Genomic DNA, 17,443 nt, shown 5'->3' on the forward strand with positions numbered 1-17,443 from the left:
GTGGCCACTCCAGACTGCGGTGGTGCTTGGACCCCTGGGCCACCGCTCATTTTGAGCCTGGATAAAACTTAATGTGAGCTGGAGAGAGATCACATATGCTGATTTCCCTTGTTATAAGGGCTCATTCTTATGACATAATCATTCTTGCAGTAAACTTTACTTCCTGGTCTCTGATATACCTCCAATGTTGAACTTGATGTGCCCTTGTAGTTGTGCTTCCAAGCCATCCATCTGAAAAGAGGGGAGCCATGCAGATCAGGAAGAAGTATGCAGCGAACACCTTTAGCGATCACATGGTGCTGCTCAGAGCATTCCAGGTAAATTTTCCATACAAAAGAGAAGCTTATTTTCTGTTTCATTGATTTCTTTCTTAACCCTTTGCTCATGTGTCATGCAACAAGAATACCTGTATCTGAAAAATAAATAATTATCTGAACAAAATATGACTCTTAATATATGTAAGTATCTATATTGTGAGGGAGTTGAATCTAATTCTAAATTTGTGTCCCTCCTAGATATAGAATTAATAAGGAAAACTTTTTCAAACTTTAACAATTTTGATAAATCTTTTTTCCATGTGTTACTCAGCATTACATGTCGGAGACTTTTAACAAAGTTTGGATTAGTTGTGTTGGATTTGATGGCTTAAATGATGGAAGTATTGGGCTGGAAAACAACTGGACGGTCATGTTACTGTCTTCATAGCAGTAATATTTTTTTGTCCCCGCCGAACGAGTTCGAGCAGGGGACTATGAAACGGGCTCCGTACGTGTGTGTGTCCGTGTGTCCGTCCGTCCGTGTGTCCGTCCGTCCGTGTGTCCGTCCGTCCGTGTGTCCGTCCGTCCGTGTGTCCGTGTGTGCGTCCGTGTGTGATCAAAATCTTCAATTTGCTACTTCTCTGTCATTTATGAGCCAATTTTGATTCTGTTTGCTTTATATGATAGCACTACATGGGAGCTTTGAAACTTCTACACAGAATTTCAGTCGTGACCTTTGACCTTGACCTTTGACCTATATTGTACATTTTGCTACAAAATGCTACTCCTTCGCCATTTCTAACCCGATTTCGATTTCGTTTGCTTTATGTGATGGCACTAGGTGAGGGCTTCAAAACTTCTACACAGAATTTTGACCTTTGACTTCTTTGACCTTTGACCTTGATTTTTGACCTGTATTGTACATTTTGCTACAAAATGCTACTCCTTCGCCATTTCTAACCCGATTTCGATTCCGTTTGCTTTATGTGATGGCACTAGGTGAGGGCTTCAAAACTTCTACACAGAATTTTGACCTTTGACTTCTTTGACCTTTGACCTTGATTTTTTGACCTATATTGTACATTTTGCTACAAAATGCTACTCCTTCGCCATTTCTAACCCGATTTCGATTCCGTTTGCTTTATGTGATGGCACTAGGTGAGGGCTTCAAAACTTCTACACAGAATTTTGACCTTTGACTTCTTTGACCTTTGACCTTGATTTTTGACCTATATTGTACATTTTGCTACGAAATGCTACTCCTTCGCCATTTTTAACCCGATTTCGATTCCGTTTGCTTTATATGATGGCACTAGTTGAGGGCTTCAAAACTTCTACACAGAATTTTGACCTTTGACTTCTTTGACCTTTGACCTTGATTTTTGACCTATATTGTGCATTTTGCTACAGAATGCTACTCCTTCGCCATTTCTAACCCGATTTCGATTCCGTTTGCTTTATGTGATAGCACTAGGTGAGGGCTTCAAAACTTCTACACAGAATTTTGACCTTTGTCTTCTTTGACCTTTGACCTTGATTTTTGACCTATATTGTACATTGGCTACAAAATGCTACTCCTTCGCCATTTCTAACCCAATTTCGATTCCATTTGCCTTATGTGATGGCACTAGGTGAGGGCTTCAAAACTTCTACACAGAATTTTGACCTTTGACTTCTTTGACCTTTGACCTTGATTTTTTACCTATATTGCACATTTTGTTACAAAATGCTACTTCCGGCGGGGACATATGTTACGCACCGCGTAATTTCTACTTTTCCTTGTTAAACATGTGTAAAAAAAAAGAAAAAAATTCCATAAGCATGTTTGCTCTCAAGAGTGACATATTGAATATTGATTGTCGTGCATATTGTTAGGCATGATGATATAGTTCCATCTTCTCAATTTAGAACATAATGACGTCAATGTGTCTACAGACAAGACTACGGGAGTATTACTGTAAAAGTAGATATTTTCACATGAGTAATTTTTCACACTCGGTTGGGTAAGATGAGTTTCACATGTTTTTGATTTTGCCACTTGTTTTCCGAGCGCCTTTGTAAAAGACTGTGGTAACTTAAGAATTAACGGTAACTCTGCACTCAATGGTTGCTACCATAGCAACACTATTCCCATAGCCAATCAAAGCCAAGAAACCCTTATTGGTTACCATTGACTCTAAGTTGATAACATAGTTTTCTTCAAGGAAGCCCTTATGTGAAAGAATTGTGCCTTCTGATCATTGCCACATTCTGATCATTGCCCCTGTTTTGCTCCCCGTCTGAAACCCAGTCCTGGCAGCGGGCTCGCAGCGACGGTTGGGAGAGCACCTTCTGCAAGCGAAACTACCTGTCCAGGGCCACGCTGGAGATGATTGTTGGGATGAGGTGAGCTGCAGAGAAATGAAATTTCCACAGGATCTTTTAAAAAATGCTACAGAAGATGTTTCATTCTGTGGTCTGTAAGGGCTTATTAAACAATGAACAATGAAACCACACAAATAGCAATGCAAGATATTTTGGTAAGTAAGACCATTCTTGATTTTATTATTATTTTTTGTCCCCGCCGAACGAGTTCGAGCAGGGGACTATGAAACGGGCTCTGTACGTGTGTGTGTCCGTGTGTCCGTCCGTCTGTGCGTCCGTCCGTCCGTCCGTCCGTTTGTGCGTCCGTGTGTGATCAAAATGTTCAATTTGCTACTTCTCTGTCATTTATGAGCCAATTTTGATTCTGTTTGCTTTATATTATAGCACTACATGGGAGCTTTGAAACTTCCACACAGAATTTCAGTTGTGACCTTTGACCTTGACCTTTGACCTACATTGTACATTTTGCTTCAAAATGCTACTCCTTCGCCATTTCTAACCCGATTTCGATTCTGTTTGCTTTATGTGATGGCACTAGGTGAGGGCTTCAAAACTTTTACACAGAATTTTGACCTTTGACTTCTTTGACCTTTGACCTTGATTTTTGACCTATATTGTACATTTTGCTACAAAATGCTACTCCTTCGCCATTTCTTACCCGATTTTGATTCCGTTTGCTTTATGTGATGGCACTAGGTGAGGGCTTCAAAACTTGTACACAGAATTTTGACCTTTGACTTCCTTGATCTTTGACCTTGATTTTTGACCTATATTGTACATTTTGCTACAAAATGCTACTCCTTCGCCATTTCTAACCCGATTTTGATTCCGTTTGCTTTATGTGATGGCACTAGGTGAGGGCTTCAAAATTTCTGCACAGAATTTTGACCTTTGACTTCTTTGACCTTTGGCCTTGATTTTTGACCTATATTGTGCATTGGCTACAAAATGCTACTCCTTCGCCATTTGTAACCCGATTTCGATTCCGTTTGCTTTATGTGATGGCACTAGGTGAGGGCTTCAAAACTTGTACACAGAATTTTGACCTTTGACTTCTTTGACCTTTGACCTTAATTTTTGACCTATATTGTACATTGGCTACAAAATGCTACTCCTTCGCCATTTCTAACCCGATTTCAATTCCGTTTGCTTTATGTGATGGCACTAGGTGAGGGCTTCAGAACTTCTACACAGAATTTTGACCTTTGACTTCTTTGACCTTTGACCTTGATTTTTTACCTATATTGTACATTTTGCCACTAAATGCTACTTCCGGCGGGGACATATGTTACGCACCGCGTAATTTCTACTTTTCCTTGTTTTTTTTGTAACAAGATAACACTTCAAGAATGTTTCCTTTGCAATATATGACACTGAAATTGTAAATAACTGTTAATTGTTGGATACACATCAAACTTGAGTCAAAGTAGACATAGAATATAAGACCATGTTCAATTTTTTTGAGATTTATTCAAGCAAGCATATGCCAGCTTCATTATCTTAGGTCTTTTGAATTTCTCTGATCCTCAGAAAAGTTGTTGTCCACAGATAGATGACCATTGTAGCAGTGTTAAACATGTACAAGTAGGCATTAGTGTCAGCTACATTTGAGAGTCATGCTCGCACACAAAATTTTGAGTTTATGCCCTTGATAATCATGTTGATGAAATGGTCCTATCAACTCGGCAAGATATGAAGACAACACACATGAAAAGAGTGGATATGAAGCATTGTTTTACACCCATGTGCAGAACCCAGCTGTTGGGTCAGCTGAGGGCATCTGGCTTCGTCAGGGCCAGAGGTCCTGGAGACATCCGAGATCTGAACACCAACTCCGAGAACTGGGCTGTGGTCAAGGCGTGTCTCTGTGCTGGCATGTATCCCAGCATTCTCAAGGTGGACCGAGAACGCAGGCAACTGACCACTCAGTGAGTTGTGTCCCAATCGCCATTGATAGGACAGCCACAGAAAACCTGTCCTAATCAATAATGCTACCTTACATGTAGCAGTTTTTAGAGAAAGACAGAGTTACCTTACTGTATTGTTAGCGGAATATATGAAGGATGTTTAACTGTATGGCTGTTGGATGCTCCTTTTGTTTTCAAATGACATTATGTAGAATGTATGTCCCACATATGCAGTTATGGTGAAAGTGATATACTTTTGACTTGTTATCTGTCAAAATTCAAGTGTGAGGTTACCAATTTAATATCATAGCTTGTTTTAATCTCACAGAGTAAGAAAATGTGGGTTTTTTTTAATTTCATTTAGTATGCTTAGCAAGTGCCACATTTACATTTAAACCAAACCGTGACTGTTTCCTTCAAAATATGTTTTGACTTTGCATAAGATGGTTTTATCTTTGTTTAATTGGCAGCCTTACATCAGTTGCAAAATACAATTTTTGTTTCAAACCGCCCAGAAAAATAAAAAAAAATGAGCTCAATTATACTTTTTGACTGGACCACAATATAAAATCATCCTGTGTGTTTCCAATGCTAGGATGGAGACCAAGGTGCGCTTCCATCCCAACTCTGTCCTGCACGAGGTGGCCAGGGGAAAGACAACACTGAGTGAAGAACACATGAAGACTGTGGACGGCCTGCCTTCTGACTGGATGATATATGATGAACTCACAAGGTCAGAATATGTGCTGGAGAAACAGAGACATCATTTTGAGGAAAGTTTGCATGTAATGGATGGTTGGGAATAAAACAAACAGACAAACAAACGAGCAAACCCCCAAATCATGATGTGAATTTGCAATTCAATTTGCATTTACAAGGGAGAGATGAGTAATACGAGTAATGCGCTTAGAAACATCAATATTAGGCGCTATACATTAAAGTGTTATTCATTATCATTATCATTATCATTAGATCAAAAGATATTTGAACAAACTGACATAAATATCAAGTTTTTTGTAGTCTGCTTCTTTTAGGTTTGTTTGATGTCCATGTAATTAAGATTAAAAACCAGAAGATTCCTAAGGAATGAGACAAAGACTGTGATTCCTTTTTTCTACCAAAAGAAGCAAAGAAAAACAGAAGATATTCCTGTAATAAAAAGTCTGAACATGAACATGAACCATAGATATAGTATCTTGAATCGAAAACAGTATCTTGCTATTCTCAATGTTTGGTGGTCAGTTCACTATAATTGAATTCCTTTATTCTGATAACAGATAATTATGATTTGTCAATTTAGATATTAAATGAAATAATGGGTAAAGAAAATGATGAAGTTGGTAGAGTGTCAAAAAGCCACATTCAAATTCACTTCAGATATACCTGGATGTGTCAGGAATCAAGCATCTGTGTGCCTTTGTCATAAAAATCATGTGAACAAATCATCTTGAAGAGCCAGATAATTTGTGACCAGATTAGAAAACTTTTTTTTTCACAATTCATCTTGAAAAAGACCTATGAATGTGTTCAGAGATTTGATTTCCTCAATTTCACTCTCTTCCTCTGCGTTCTCGTTTCTAGCTCTCACTTCCGCACCAGCGTACGCTGCGTGACCCTCATCTCGCCCATTACAGTGGGCCTCTTCTGCGGGCCTGCCCGGCTCCCCTTTGATGCCTTGGTCCTGCCAGAGGGCACAGCAGCCTCCCTGGCAATGCGCATGGGGCCCAGTGGGGACGGGGCGGCGGAGGACTCCAGCGAGGGAGAGGATGAGGATGGAGCAGTTGCCAAGGCAACGCTGAAGCTGGATGAATGGCTGGTCATCAAGGCTGACCCTCTGGTATGCAGTTGTTATAAAATGTTGTCTTTGTGTGCAGCAAGGTCACTTCAATGTAGCTGTCCCCTTAAGTGTCCACCAGAGAACCTCCAATTATTGCATAATGTCCATAATGCCAGGATGCAATTCAGTACATTACGTTCAAGTGCACTCATGAATTTTCTAGTGTCCACACTGGTTACAATATCACTGTTATTTTTACTACATCTATCGTTGTCATAATTATCATCATGACCACAAACAATTGTAATTGTCTAATTTCATTAAATTCTCATAATCATAGTCAGTATTATGCAAGTGCTTAGAGATGAGAGTTCATATCAGATACCATAAAAAGAATACTGAAGTATGATATAAGCCTATGTACGTTACACTCATCATAAATGATATCAAGATTAAATAGTTAAATAGATATCAAATATCCTTGGTAGCTGTAGTTGACCAATTGAAGGGTGAGAGAAAAAAAGTCAAATCAACTACCACTATGAGAGTGCATGCATACTGTCAGCTTGTAAAGAAGAAACAGTTTACTGTGTGATTTGAACAACTCAATTGGATCCATTCAAGCCCTCTCACAAAGCTGCTCTGTTTCCCGTCTCCAGGCTGCCAGTTTGACCCTGCAGCTGAGGACCAAGTGGCACACACTGTTCCTGAGAAGAATGAGAACCCCAGCCAAGCCCTGGTCCCAGGCAGATGAGGTACTCTCTGCTGTAGATTGTGGACCATGCTATATCTGTGTGTGTGTGTGTGTTTTGTTTGTAGGTGTGTTTGTGTGTTTGTTTATTGTGGGGGAGCGGATTGGAGGGGGACCCAACAATTTTGTATTTTCATCTTCTCTTTGAAAATGGATGGTCAAATTTTCTTCAAACTTGGCAGTTCTTGTCACCAGTTTGATAGAATATTCAAATGAACACCATGCCCCCCTGGAGGCCCCAAAGCCCCAAAGTTTGTTATGTTTTGTCTTAGGTAATAGTCTGCAAGAATGCATGAAAGATGAAGTTGCAATACTCAGGTGAGCATTCTCTTGTGTGTTTTTCGTTTGTTTGTTTGTTCTTGTTTTTTGAAATCTTTATTCTGTTTTAGATGATTATGTGACATGTAGGCAGTGCTGTGGTTGATAGACATAAATCTCTTGTTTGTTGCAGTGAGATCCACCACCCTCAGTAAATTTTGTGTTGATGAATCCATGAATAGATATATGGAGGAATGGTTTATATCTCCAAGATTTATTTCTGGTGAAACCAGCAATTGTATACGGCTGAACAAGTGAATGAGTGGGTGAACATATCAACTGGCTATTAATGTATGAATGGATGTATAAACTTAATGAAAGTAATAATGAGTGAATGAATTACAAAAGAGAAGAGAATGGAGGTTAATTCAATAATCAAAATATAAGTGAATCAGTGGTGGTACTTGTGCGTGTATGTTTGAATGTATTGGAATGATTAGAACACATTGATAAGTGAATTGGTGAGTTTCTGATGTTTGGTGTATCTCTGGTACTTACCCAACCTGTAGGCAGTCCTGAAGACCATTATCCAATAAGACACATCAATGAGTGAGTTAGTGAAGTTTGAGATCGGTGATGTATCTTTGGTTCTTACCCCACCTATAGGCAGTCCTGAAGACCATCATCCACGTACTGACCAGTGAGGAGCAAGCCTTGGGGCTTCAGCAACCTGTAGGGGTGGGACAGAGACCCAAACCAATGGGTAAGGCTTACCTTTCTCCAGATGAATTGTACTGGATGTGACTTGATGAGAAATTGTTATAACATTCTACATAGTGCTGGTGCTTAGACACCTGCCCGAATATACTCTGGACTCGTCCTCAACTGGTTAATGATCTCATCACAAAGCATGATGTTTGATTTGCATCATAAACATCACAAATGTCAAACTATACTGAGTGTGTCAGTATATGTGGTGCAAATGGGAATAATGTATAGAGAATCCAGAGACAAAAGAAAAGGAAATGATTCTAAAAGCATTGATTTCAGAGTATCATTCACTCATGAAGGTATTTTATCATTATTTTGTATTATTATTATTATTATTTTTTTTTTTTTGCGTGAATACCATGCAGCTGAATGTTCAGTCCGTGTAAAAAAAAATGTATACCAGTCAGAGTTTGGCTTGCTTCTGGTCTTTATAACCTTCAACAATCAAATAACAATGTACATCACTCTTCTTTTCTTTTCTTTCTTTTTTTCAGCTATTGAGCAGTTCAACAGCCCTCCACATGGCAGTATCTCAGGGAGATTTTCTGGTCAACAGGTAAGATTTGACAATCCTCTGGAATTTTGATCATGGATAGGAATGGGTATCCCCAGGAATGTATTTTTGGTGATTAAGGAGAGCTTCTTCAACTGAAATTTCAGAGTTAAGTTGAATAAACAACTCCGGAAAGCTTGGTCTAATGGTATAAGGAGATTTGCATATGTTTTGAAGACTAGAGCTTATATTTGAGGTCAGAGTAGTATTCTCTATTTTTAGTGACATTACTGGAGAGTCTTTTATTCTGTTGATTTTATGGGACCACTCTCCCTTCATTTCATTATCTAAGGAATCAGTATTTGCCCAAGTGTCTGAGAATACCATGACTTCAATGTGTATCACCTAATTGCAAAGCAAATGGCACCCTGAAATATCATTCTCCTTGCATCTGTTTGGTGAGGACTGGTAATCAAAAGTGAAATTATGATCTTTTAACAAATTGCTAATGTCTGTGTTTTGCCTTTTTTTTGTGATCCAGCAGCAAGGCCACGGCAGGGGAGGCATGAGAAACAATGATCAGCGTCAAGGAGGTGGGTGATTCAACTTAAAACGTCACTTGTAATACCTTCATAAATCATAAGATGGTTTATCCCAAGCAATAAAGGACTATTTCTTAGAGCTTACAGTGGCATTGTGCTGTTAAAAAAGAACAGGGGAAATAAAATGTTTCTGGTCAAGCTGGTAGCACGTGGATAGGATAAAAATGCAAAAGAAAGAAAGAAAAAATAATAATAATGATAATAATAATAATAATAATGAGAATGATAATGATGATAATAATAATGATAATAATTATAATACTGATAATAATAATAATGATGATGATAATAATAATGATAATAGTAATAATTATAATGATAACAATAATAATGATAATACTAATAATAATGATGATAATGATAATAATAATAATAATGATAATATGTTTTCAAGAGACCAATAATTCATGTACTTGCAAGGACATGTGATAGATATATCAAGAGCACAAATACATTTCCAAGTACTCATAGCATCGTCGATCATGGTCTCTCTTGGGTCATTTTGTGTTGACAGGTCAGAACTTTGGTAGAGGGGGGCGAGCCCAACCTCCTTCCAGCCCCTCCTACCAGGGTGGAGGGGGTTTCAGGGGCCCCCAGGGACACAATCAAACAAACTGGAGACACTCCCCCAAATCCGGGAGTGGGGGTCGTTGGAACAACTCGCAGAGGTAAGTACGTGATGAGAATCCACCTACCTGTATACGTTGCTAAACCCTGCATGTATTTTATGCATGTACACAAGTAGCTCATGCTCAAAAGTTGTGTGCCACACTTTGAGGCATATTGTAAAAGCACAAGTGGTTCCACACACACCCATAAACATTGAAAATCATATTATGTTGAACTTACCGTAAATGCTGAAGGTAACCCTTTTTTACACATGGTGTGTATAATGTAACTGCCAATTAAAGCTATGTTGATTCTTGATTAGAAAAAAAGGGGGATAGGAACAATGAAATACTGCGTATCTGCAAAACTGTCAGAGAACAATATTCATTTTATTTTGACACAGAGTGCATTTAAACAATGGAAGCCTAATCACTACACATTTTAAATGAGCTTGCTTCTCATAAATTGAAAGGGAAAAAAACACAACCAAAGCAACGTTAACTAATAAAAGCTTTCTCTTTGATTAAAGGAACACACCACCAGCTGGCTCCGTGGTCCAGCCACAGGATCTCCGCCAAGCAGGCTCTGGCAATTCCCAGGTTGCATGGTCCACTCAGGATGGGAACCAGTTCTCCCCGATTGCCCACTCCTCTCCAGCCTTCCAGATGGGGCCCCCGCACTCCTTCAGGCCCTCCGGAGGGGAACGCATGTCCCCCATCCCGCATGGCAACAGGGAGTCCTCATCATCGTCTCGCGGTGGTGGGAAGAGGAACTCACCAGGAGGAGGAGGAGGTAACTACCGGTCCTCCCGTGGGCTCAATGTCCATGCCAAGGAGTTCCACGGGTCAGGCTTCAAGCCCAAAGGAGCGGTGCGTCCTCCACCTGGCTTTCAACAGTTCTAAGCTTGAGAGAGGATTTCCCCATTTGGTGCTGCCTAAGAACAGTGAATGGCAAATTTGTTCTTGTACTGTGTCCATGACAAACTGCAGATCAATGGTGCATTTTCATCTACTCATCATCAAAAGGGACAGTTTAACCCGACTCCTTTTTTTATTGTTATAATGCTTTTAAAATCAAACTTTTTTACCCCACCAAATTTTAAATTTTTTCTTATATTTCCAGTAGTTATCCTGTGTTGCATTGTTTTATCAGAGGTGACAATATGTGGTTTACAGTTTCAGGAAAACAAACACACACACACACACACACACACACGTGCGCGCACACACACACACACACACACACACACACACACGTACACACACACACCACACACACACACAGAGTAATGTGCTGAAGAGTCACCTTGCACCTATACTTTTTTGTATACAGTCATTTATTTCTTAAAATATTGCCATGATTTCATCTTTGTCATGGTATGTACAGGCATGATATTCTGTAGATTTAAATCTGATTTCAGATTTTTTTCTTCTTCTCAAGTCTTTACACCTTTTGCTTTTTCCATGTATCAAAAGCACCTGAGAATTTCGATTTCAGATTTTTTCAACAAACCTCAATATCATACCTGTATGTAGTAAGCATGCTGAGTCTTGTCCTTTTTTTCTTCTTTTTTTTTTGCAGGTTATCATCAACTTTTTTTTAATTCCATTATGTCTGTTAAATCTCATTTACCTTCCAGTATGTCTTACAGGGATATCGCTTGCTTTTGTTAAGAACAAGCTCAATGATGTTTTCAACATTTTATGTCAAAGAGGAGATGAAGTCACTGTTACACATCAGTCCAGTGGCCATGTAAAATATGAAGATTTGTTATGCTGCTGCCTATAGTATCTTGTACAGTGATTGAAAATTGTAATAATCATCACCATAGGTAACTATCTTGGTGCAACACAGCCACTAAGATATACGCATCCTGCATATTCTTGCCAGTATTCAGGTGAGTTCATTGTTACATATTGCTAGGATTGCAAATAAATTTAAGCAGTAACTTCTCATTTGCACATATCTTGTAGTGGTGTGTTTGTTCTAGCATTGCCAAAGTGCCCAAAGTTTGTGCATTCCTTGGCACAGAGTGTTGTTTGCAAGGCAGCTTAGCTGTATTGAGAATATTTATGACCAGTATCTGATGTGAGGTCTGAATTCATCAATATTACTGTACAGAGTTTATGGTGGATATGCAAGTTTAAAATGAGATTATGGTGACTTTAAGCAGTATTTTCACATGTTTTAAGTATCCTTTGTGATACATGGTAATGTCACCTTGGAACCAGAAAGGCTTAATTTCTGCAGACTGTAAAGTCTAAATGCCCGTATGGCTCTTAACAGCTAACTGAGCTCACAAATAATGGACGTTCTGAATTGAGAAGGTATGCTCTTTCTCAATCGATGAATCAATGTGTTGAATTTAGCACACTATTCTCCTAGATTGCATTTGTGTGTGTATTGGATTGCTGGCAAAGGTGTGAATGCATCGTCAACATCAGTGGATAAACTGGGTTTGATTCTGATTTGGGGGAATGTTTCACTGTGCATGTGCGAGTTGTGTGTGTGTGTGCGTGTTTGTGTCACTTCACAAAAGTTTCCTAAACGTATGATGCATTTTTCAGTGGAGGAATTATTGTTCATATGGCATTTATGCTGAAAACTGGGTCCAAACACCAATAATTTCTGAAATATAAAGCAACTGCTTTATGGAAGCCATCAAAGATATTAATGAAGTTTTGTAGTATAGAGTATTAAAGTGTCAACAGTATCATATTGAATTATAGTACATGTGTTTAAGAGTCCTTTTTTATCTGCACCAAATCTGTGGCCATGAAAACATATAAAATTGAGTCAATCTACAAGTATTTATGTGTTCAAGGGACAATTCATGAAATCTTTATATTCTGTATAAAGTGGTGAAAGACAATATGCAAATTATGATTGTTTTAAAATGTGATTAAATGTATGTCTCCTCTATTTCTGTAATCGGTAATCAGTGATCTTGCCAGTGAAGTGATGTTATCTGTTATTTTTGCCCATGGCCTAAAACTAAGCATTATATTCCTAAGCATCAAAGAGTTTGATTCCAGGGTTTAATCTTTCTGGCCCGAATTCACGAAGGTGGTACAAATGAAACCATGGTTTAAACCGTGGACAAAAACCATGGAGCGCCAAGTGTCGCACAAAATATTTTGTTACAAAATTGATCATATCGTCGACAAAATGACCGTTTCGTTAACAAAATTATAATTTTGTGGACGAAATGTTCATTTTCTTGTTATTTCTTTACAAAATAATCATTTCATCGACGAAATGACTGATTTCGTAACGAAATATTCCATGCGACACTTGGCGCTCCATGGTTTTTGTCCATGGTTTAAACAATGGTTTCATTTGTACCACCTTCGTGAATTCGGGCCTCTGTGTCCAGGTTTGTTCTTGTTTTGTTTTTGTTTTTTGTTCATTTTTTTTTTAAACTTGCCATGCTATTACATTGGAATATGATTACTTCCAATTCAACTGACCCTGAGGTAAGTAGGACAACCTGCTGAGATATAGCAAAGTGACAGGTGACTATAGTATTATAAAGGAGGATTACATAATCCTTATCTGATGTTAAAGTGTCAAGAAATCTGTGCAGATTTATGAAGACAAAAGACCAGCGAATTTGCTGGTATTAGACAAGGCACTCCAAAGATTACTTACTGATCACCTCCAGCCCTGATAGAGGAAGAAGAAGTGGGGGGGGGGGGGGGGGGGAGATCAATCTAGATACATTATACGCAAGAGCAAGCTACACTGGAATATTTGCCTTGCAATCTATAGTCAACTCATAAGCGAGGGTGTGAGTATTTTGAAGGAATGCTGTACAAGTGACTTCATGAGACGGCACACATGATATCCAAGGAGTTGCATTGAATGAATGGAAATGAGGACAGCTTGGCCGAGGAGTCTCTGTAAACAGATTATCACGATGAATTTTCTCTTTTATGATGTACATGTGTTGCAGTCGTATTGAGATACGAAGACATACACAATAGTCATGTTGGTAAAACTTCAGTCTTGAATCTTCCATAGCCATCAAATGTGCATCCATGTCAAATCAACTCTTGGGGATATTTATTACATATTATTATAATAATAGCAGGATAATGTCGTCTGACTCACAAGACAGATTGTAGAAGTTCTTTGAATTTCAAATGTGGACATAACTACCAGTTTTCATTATCTCCATGATTCATTTTAATTAAATGTGATATATAGGGCAATAGTGTACATTTTTCATTATTCTTGTGACATTCATATGTAAAAAGTTGATTTATCAAAGAATTCAGGACGAATGTTTATTGTGCAGTGTACAAATGTTCATATTGTATGGTTATTGTCAGATTTTTATTTATTGTTCTTGAAATGAATTTGAAGTCTTTCAATATGCAGAGACAAACATGTTCAGTTCAAATTAAAACCTTCAACATGTTGAACAAAAAAGTTCTGTGTGTCAATTTTACTTTCATGTTTTAGTTACACTTAAATTTGTTTTTTAATTAATTCAGTATCATGGCCTGTGTGTGTTCTTACGGCCATCCACAAGTTTCAGTGGTATTCATGTTTGTGTGTGGATGTTTGAATTGTCAATCTGTCTTTGAATGATCATTTGTATCATACATGAAATGCTTCATTATTACGCCAAGTTTTCCTGAGCAAATTTTGTCCTACTTTACAAATTTGTGTTTGTTTGGAGGTTTCTTTCTAAGTCATGTAAATCACATCACCTCTTCTCTTCTTAAGCATTTTTCAGTAGGAGTACCAGAGAAAGAGTATGGTTTGTGTAGAAATGCTAACGATAGATCTCACAGCATTGCACTTTTGAGTCATGTTCAAAGTGTGTGTTACTGTAACTGCTGTCATTATGGTACTTCCTGAAGCAACAACATGCCATGTTTGAAGACGGCTTTGAGCTAGGGTGCATGTGAACACTACTCTGGTACAGTACACTGCAGTCAAACAGAATAAAAATACATGTTCATGTACTTTAAGAATGTAGGCCAGCTAGTTTGCTCTGAGCATGTTCCAGACCTTCCAACCTTTCTGACTGAAAAATAGGGATGATTTGGCTTAAAGGTAGGAAAGAAAGCACAGTTCCCATAGGAGTGTGTAGTAAAGTCATCCAGAAAAATAGGAAACTCCTGTTGAAACAAGAGCTGGGAATGATCAAATTCAGATTCAGATTCTTTCCTCCAAATTCAGTATGGTTGGGAGGTCTGAGGATTGTTCATAATTTTTGCATTGTACAGTTTCTCCCCACCAGCTCATGACCTGGGCCCCATTTCATAAAGAGTTTATTTGATGACAACTCTTTGCTGGAATGACTATTGTCATGGTAACGGCAAGAATACAGCTTCCTGTTTGGCTGTTTGCTATGGAAAGTTGTCATTCCAGCAAGAGTTGTCATCCTAACATCTTTTATGAAATGGGGCCCTGCAGTAAATGTATTGCATCAAATTCATGACATTCTACACTGCAACACAACATTCCTCCAACAGAGAGGGTGTCAAAATGTATACACTCGTGCAAAAAGACAGCAAATTTGTACATTCAGGTTGCTAATTAGTATACTTTATTATTTACATATAGTACAATGCAAAACATTCAAACTTGCTTGCAAAGTTCATATCACAGTAAAGGGTAGTGTAATAATAACAATATACAACAAGTCACCCATTCAAGTGGTTTGCACTCCACCTTTTAGTAATGCTACAGGCACAATGTTTACATAACTTATAGATGGTGATCAGAGACTCCTAAGGGGTGTGCCCTCCAATGAAAATGGCTTCTGTGTGTGTGTGTGGGGGGGGGGGGGGTGGGTTGAAGTGCAAGATTATGGTCATGAATCATGAACATTTTGAACTAAACACAGGGACGCAATGGGAATGTTGGGATCAATTTAAATGATCCTAAATCAGCCCTGTAAATCTTTTCCTAAGTTCATTTTTACCTAGATTTTTGTTTTATATATCTTTGTAAGAATATGATGAATGGTGATTGACTATTAAAATGCAATGTAGAGGGATATCAGAGAAGTTACATTACTTGGGTGCACATTCGATACAAGTGGCATTTCATTCGCAAGCCAGGGAGACCAACTAAAAAATGGAGATGTGTACCCAAGACAGCTGTGTTGAATAGTTTACAGGCAGTTAAAGGCTTTCAAATAGTCAGTGCTTGCATGTCAAGCTGAAGTATGTGTGACCTCATCTGCTGGTCCTTTTCCATTAATTTCATTGGGAACTAGCTCTCTTTTCTAGGTAACAGTTCCACAGACATGAGCAGTAGTCCTTCCCTACGGCACAGTTCATAAGGACATACACCTGTGAAGTATGAAGTCGGTGGGTAAAGACCGTGGCAAATGTGCAGCACAACTTTCACACTCATTGTTCTAAGTAGCAATGCTGAATATACAAGATGTGACGTTCATCCTGTAATGAATATCTTTTTTCTTTTTTTTCTAAACAAAATGAACATGTTTCACATTGGTTTTATACTCTCTATGCAATAAGGCAAGATGGACAAAAATGTTGAAGTAAAACACCTTCAAATCAGAGAATTACATTGTACTGTGTGGCAAATGCACAGATTAAAACTGCAATTGCTCATGGGAATTTTTCTATTTAACAGAAAATGGGGCATCATTAGCATCAAAAGGACTGCAAACAAAACTGCAGTGACCAACCTTTCACCATCTCCATCCTAGAAGGGACATGCAATATTTCCAGCAGTGAAAATGCAGGGAAACTCTGTTCTAACAAGCTCACTGACAACAATGTTCTGCTTTTAATCAGGTGAATATGGCGGTCTAATTTACCACAGCTGTATTCAGTTGGTCTCCTTTTTTTTAGGATGTTTACAACAAGGTATCAGTTTTAAATTAGGTGTAATCGGTGGTCCCAGTAGCCTTGTTCTAACAGGGCTTTCTTGTATTACATGTTAGAAGGTATTAATATTCAAGTCGAACTATCAAACTATGTATTGAACATTTCATGATATAAAAACGATCCAGAAATAACTTGATTGGTTTGGAATGTTTTCACTTTGCACTGCATACACATGTACACTTATTGCTAGTATGCTGAGTACACAGAGTTCATAACAGCAAATACAACTCATAAGGTGTAAGTGAACTGGATTGTGACCTGCATGTGTGAAGAATAACTGCATTTATAGTATACTCCACTCAACACTGAGGCACAGCTTGGAGTGATTCTTGCTCCTTGTCTAGAATAGACAAGACTGACATCAAGACTAACCATCAGTCTCATATCTTACTTGGCCTTTTATCATGCATTTAAAGGGATGGTATAGTTTTGGTTGAGGTGGGGTATCAGGTTTCTAACAGTTTTTTTTTTTTAAGACAATGAGAGACCTTTTACAAAATATGAAAAGCATGCAATTCTCAGAGGAATTCCGAGTTTATTTGATGAAAATTGGTTGTGAATTTTCTCAGATATCTAAAAACCCTTTTGGTTTTACTTTGTTTTTTTGATATTTAGCCATTTCAAAACCAATTGTTATCAAATAAAGTTTGCACTTGTCTTGGAATTGTATGCTCTTTAAAGTGGTTTCTATCTATCTCACAAAAAGATAAAATCTGAATCCCCCATCTCAACCAAAGCTATACCATCCCTTTAAGGAAAGCATTGGTGTACTCTTG

At 38.3% G+C, this 17,443-nt stretch overlaps 1 protein-coding gene across 1 annotated transcript in view; it reads left to right on the forward strand.

Annotated features, from left to right (window-relative positions):
- The window catches only part of LOC139712234 (3'-5' RNA helicase YTHDC2-like), a 38,882-nt gene extending 28,191 nt beyond the window's left edge, over positions 1 to 10,691 (forward strand). The window contains exons 22-32 of the mRNA XM_071624071.1: positions 211 to 317; positions 2,548 to 2,642; positions 4,373 to 4,549; positions 5,124 to 5,261; positions 6,110 to 6,365; positions 6,965 to 7,060; positions 7,981 to 8,077; positions 8,580 to 8,641; positions 9,123 to 9,171; positions 9,695 to 9,848; positions 10,319 to 10,691. Coding sequence (XP_071480172.1) covers positions 211 to 317; positions 2,548 to 2,642; positions 4,373 to 4,549; positions 5,124 to 5,261; positions 6,110 to 6,365; positions 6,965 to 7,060; positions 7,981 to 8,077; positions 8,580 to 8,641; positions 9,123 to 9,171; positions 9,695 to 9,848; positions 10,319 to 10,691 — 1,604 coding nt within the window. The remainder of the gene's footprint in view (positions 1 to 210; positions 318 to 2,547; positions 2,643 to 4,372; positions 4,550 to 5,123; positions 5,262 to 6,109; positions 6,366 to 6,964; positions 7,061 to 7,980; positions 8,078 to 8,579; positions 8,642 to 9,122; positions 9,172 to 9,694; positions 9,849 to 10,318) is intronic.
- The last annotated feature ends 6,752 nt before the right edge of the window (positions 10,692 to 17,443 follow it).

This window comes from Diadema antillarum, unplaced genomic scaffold (genome assembly GCF_040938485.1).
Source record: "Diadema antillarum isolate AM-2024a unplaced genomic scaffold, OU_Dant_1.0 seq00001774_RagTag, whole genome shotgun sequence".
Lineage (NCBI taxonomy): Eukaryota > Metazoa > Echinodermata > Echinoidea > Diadematoida > Diadematidae > Diadema > Diadema antillarum.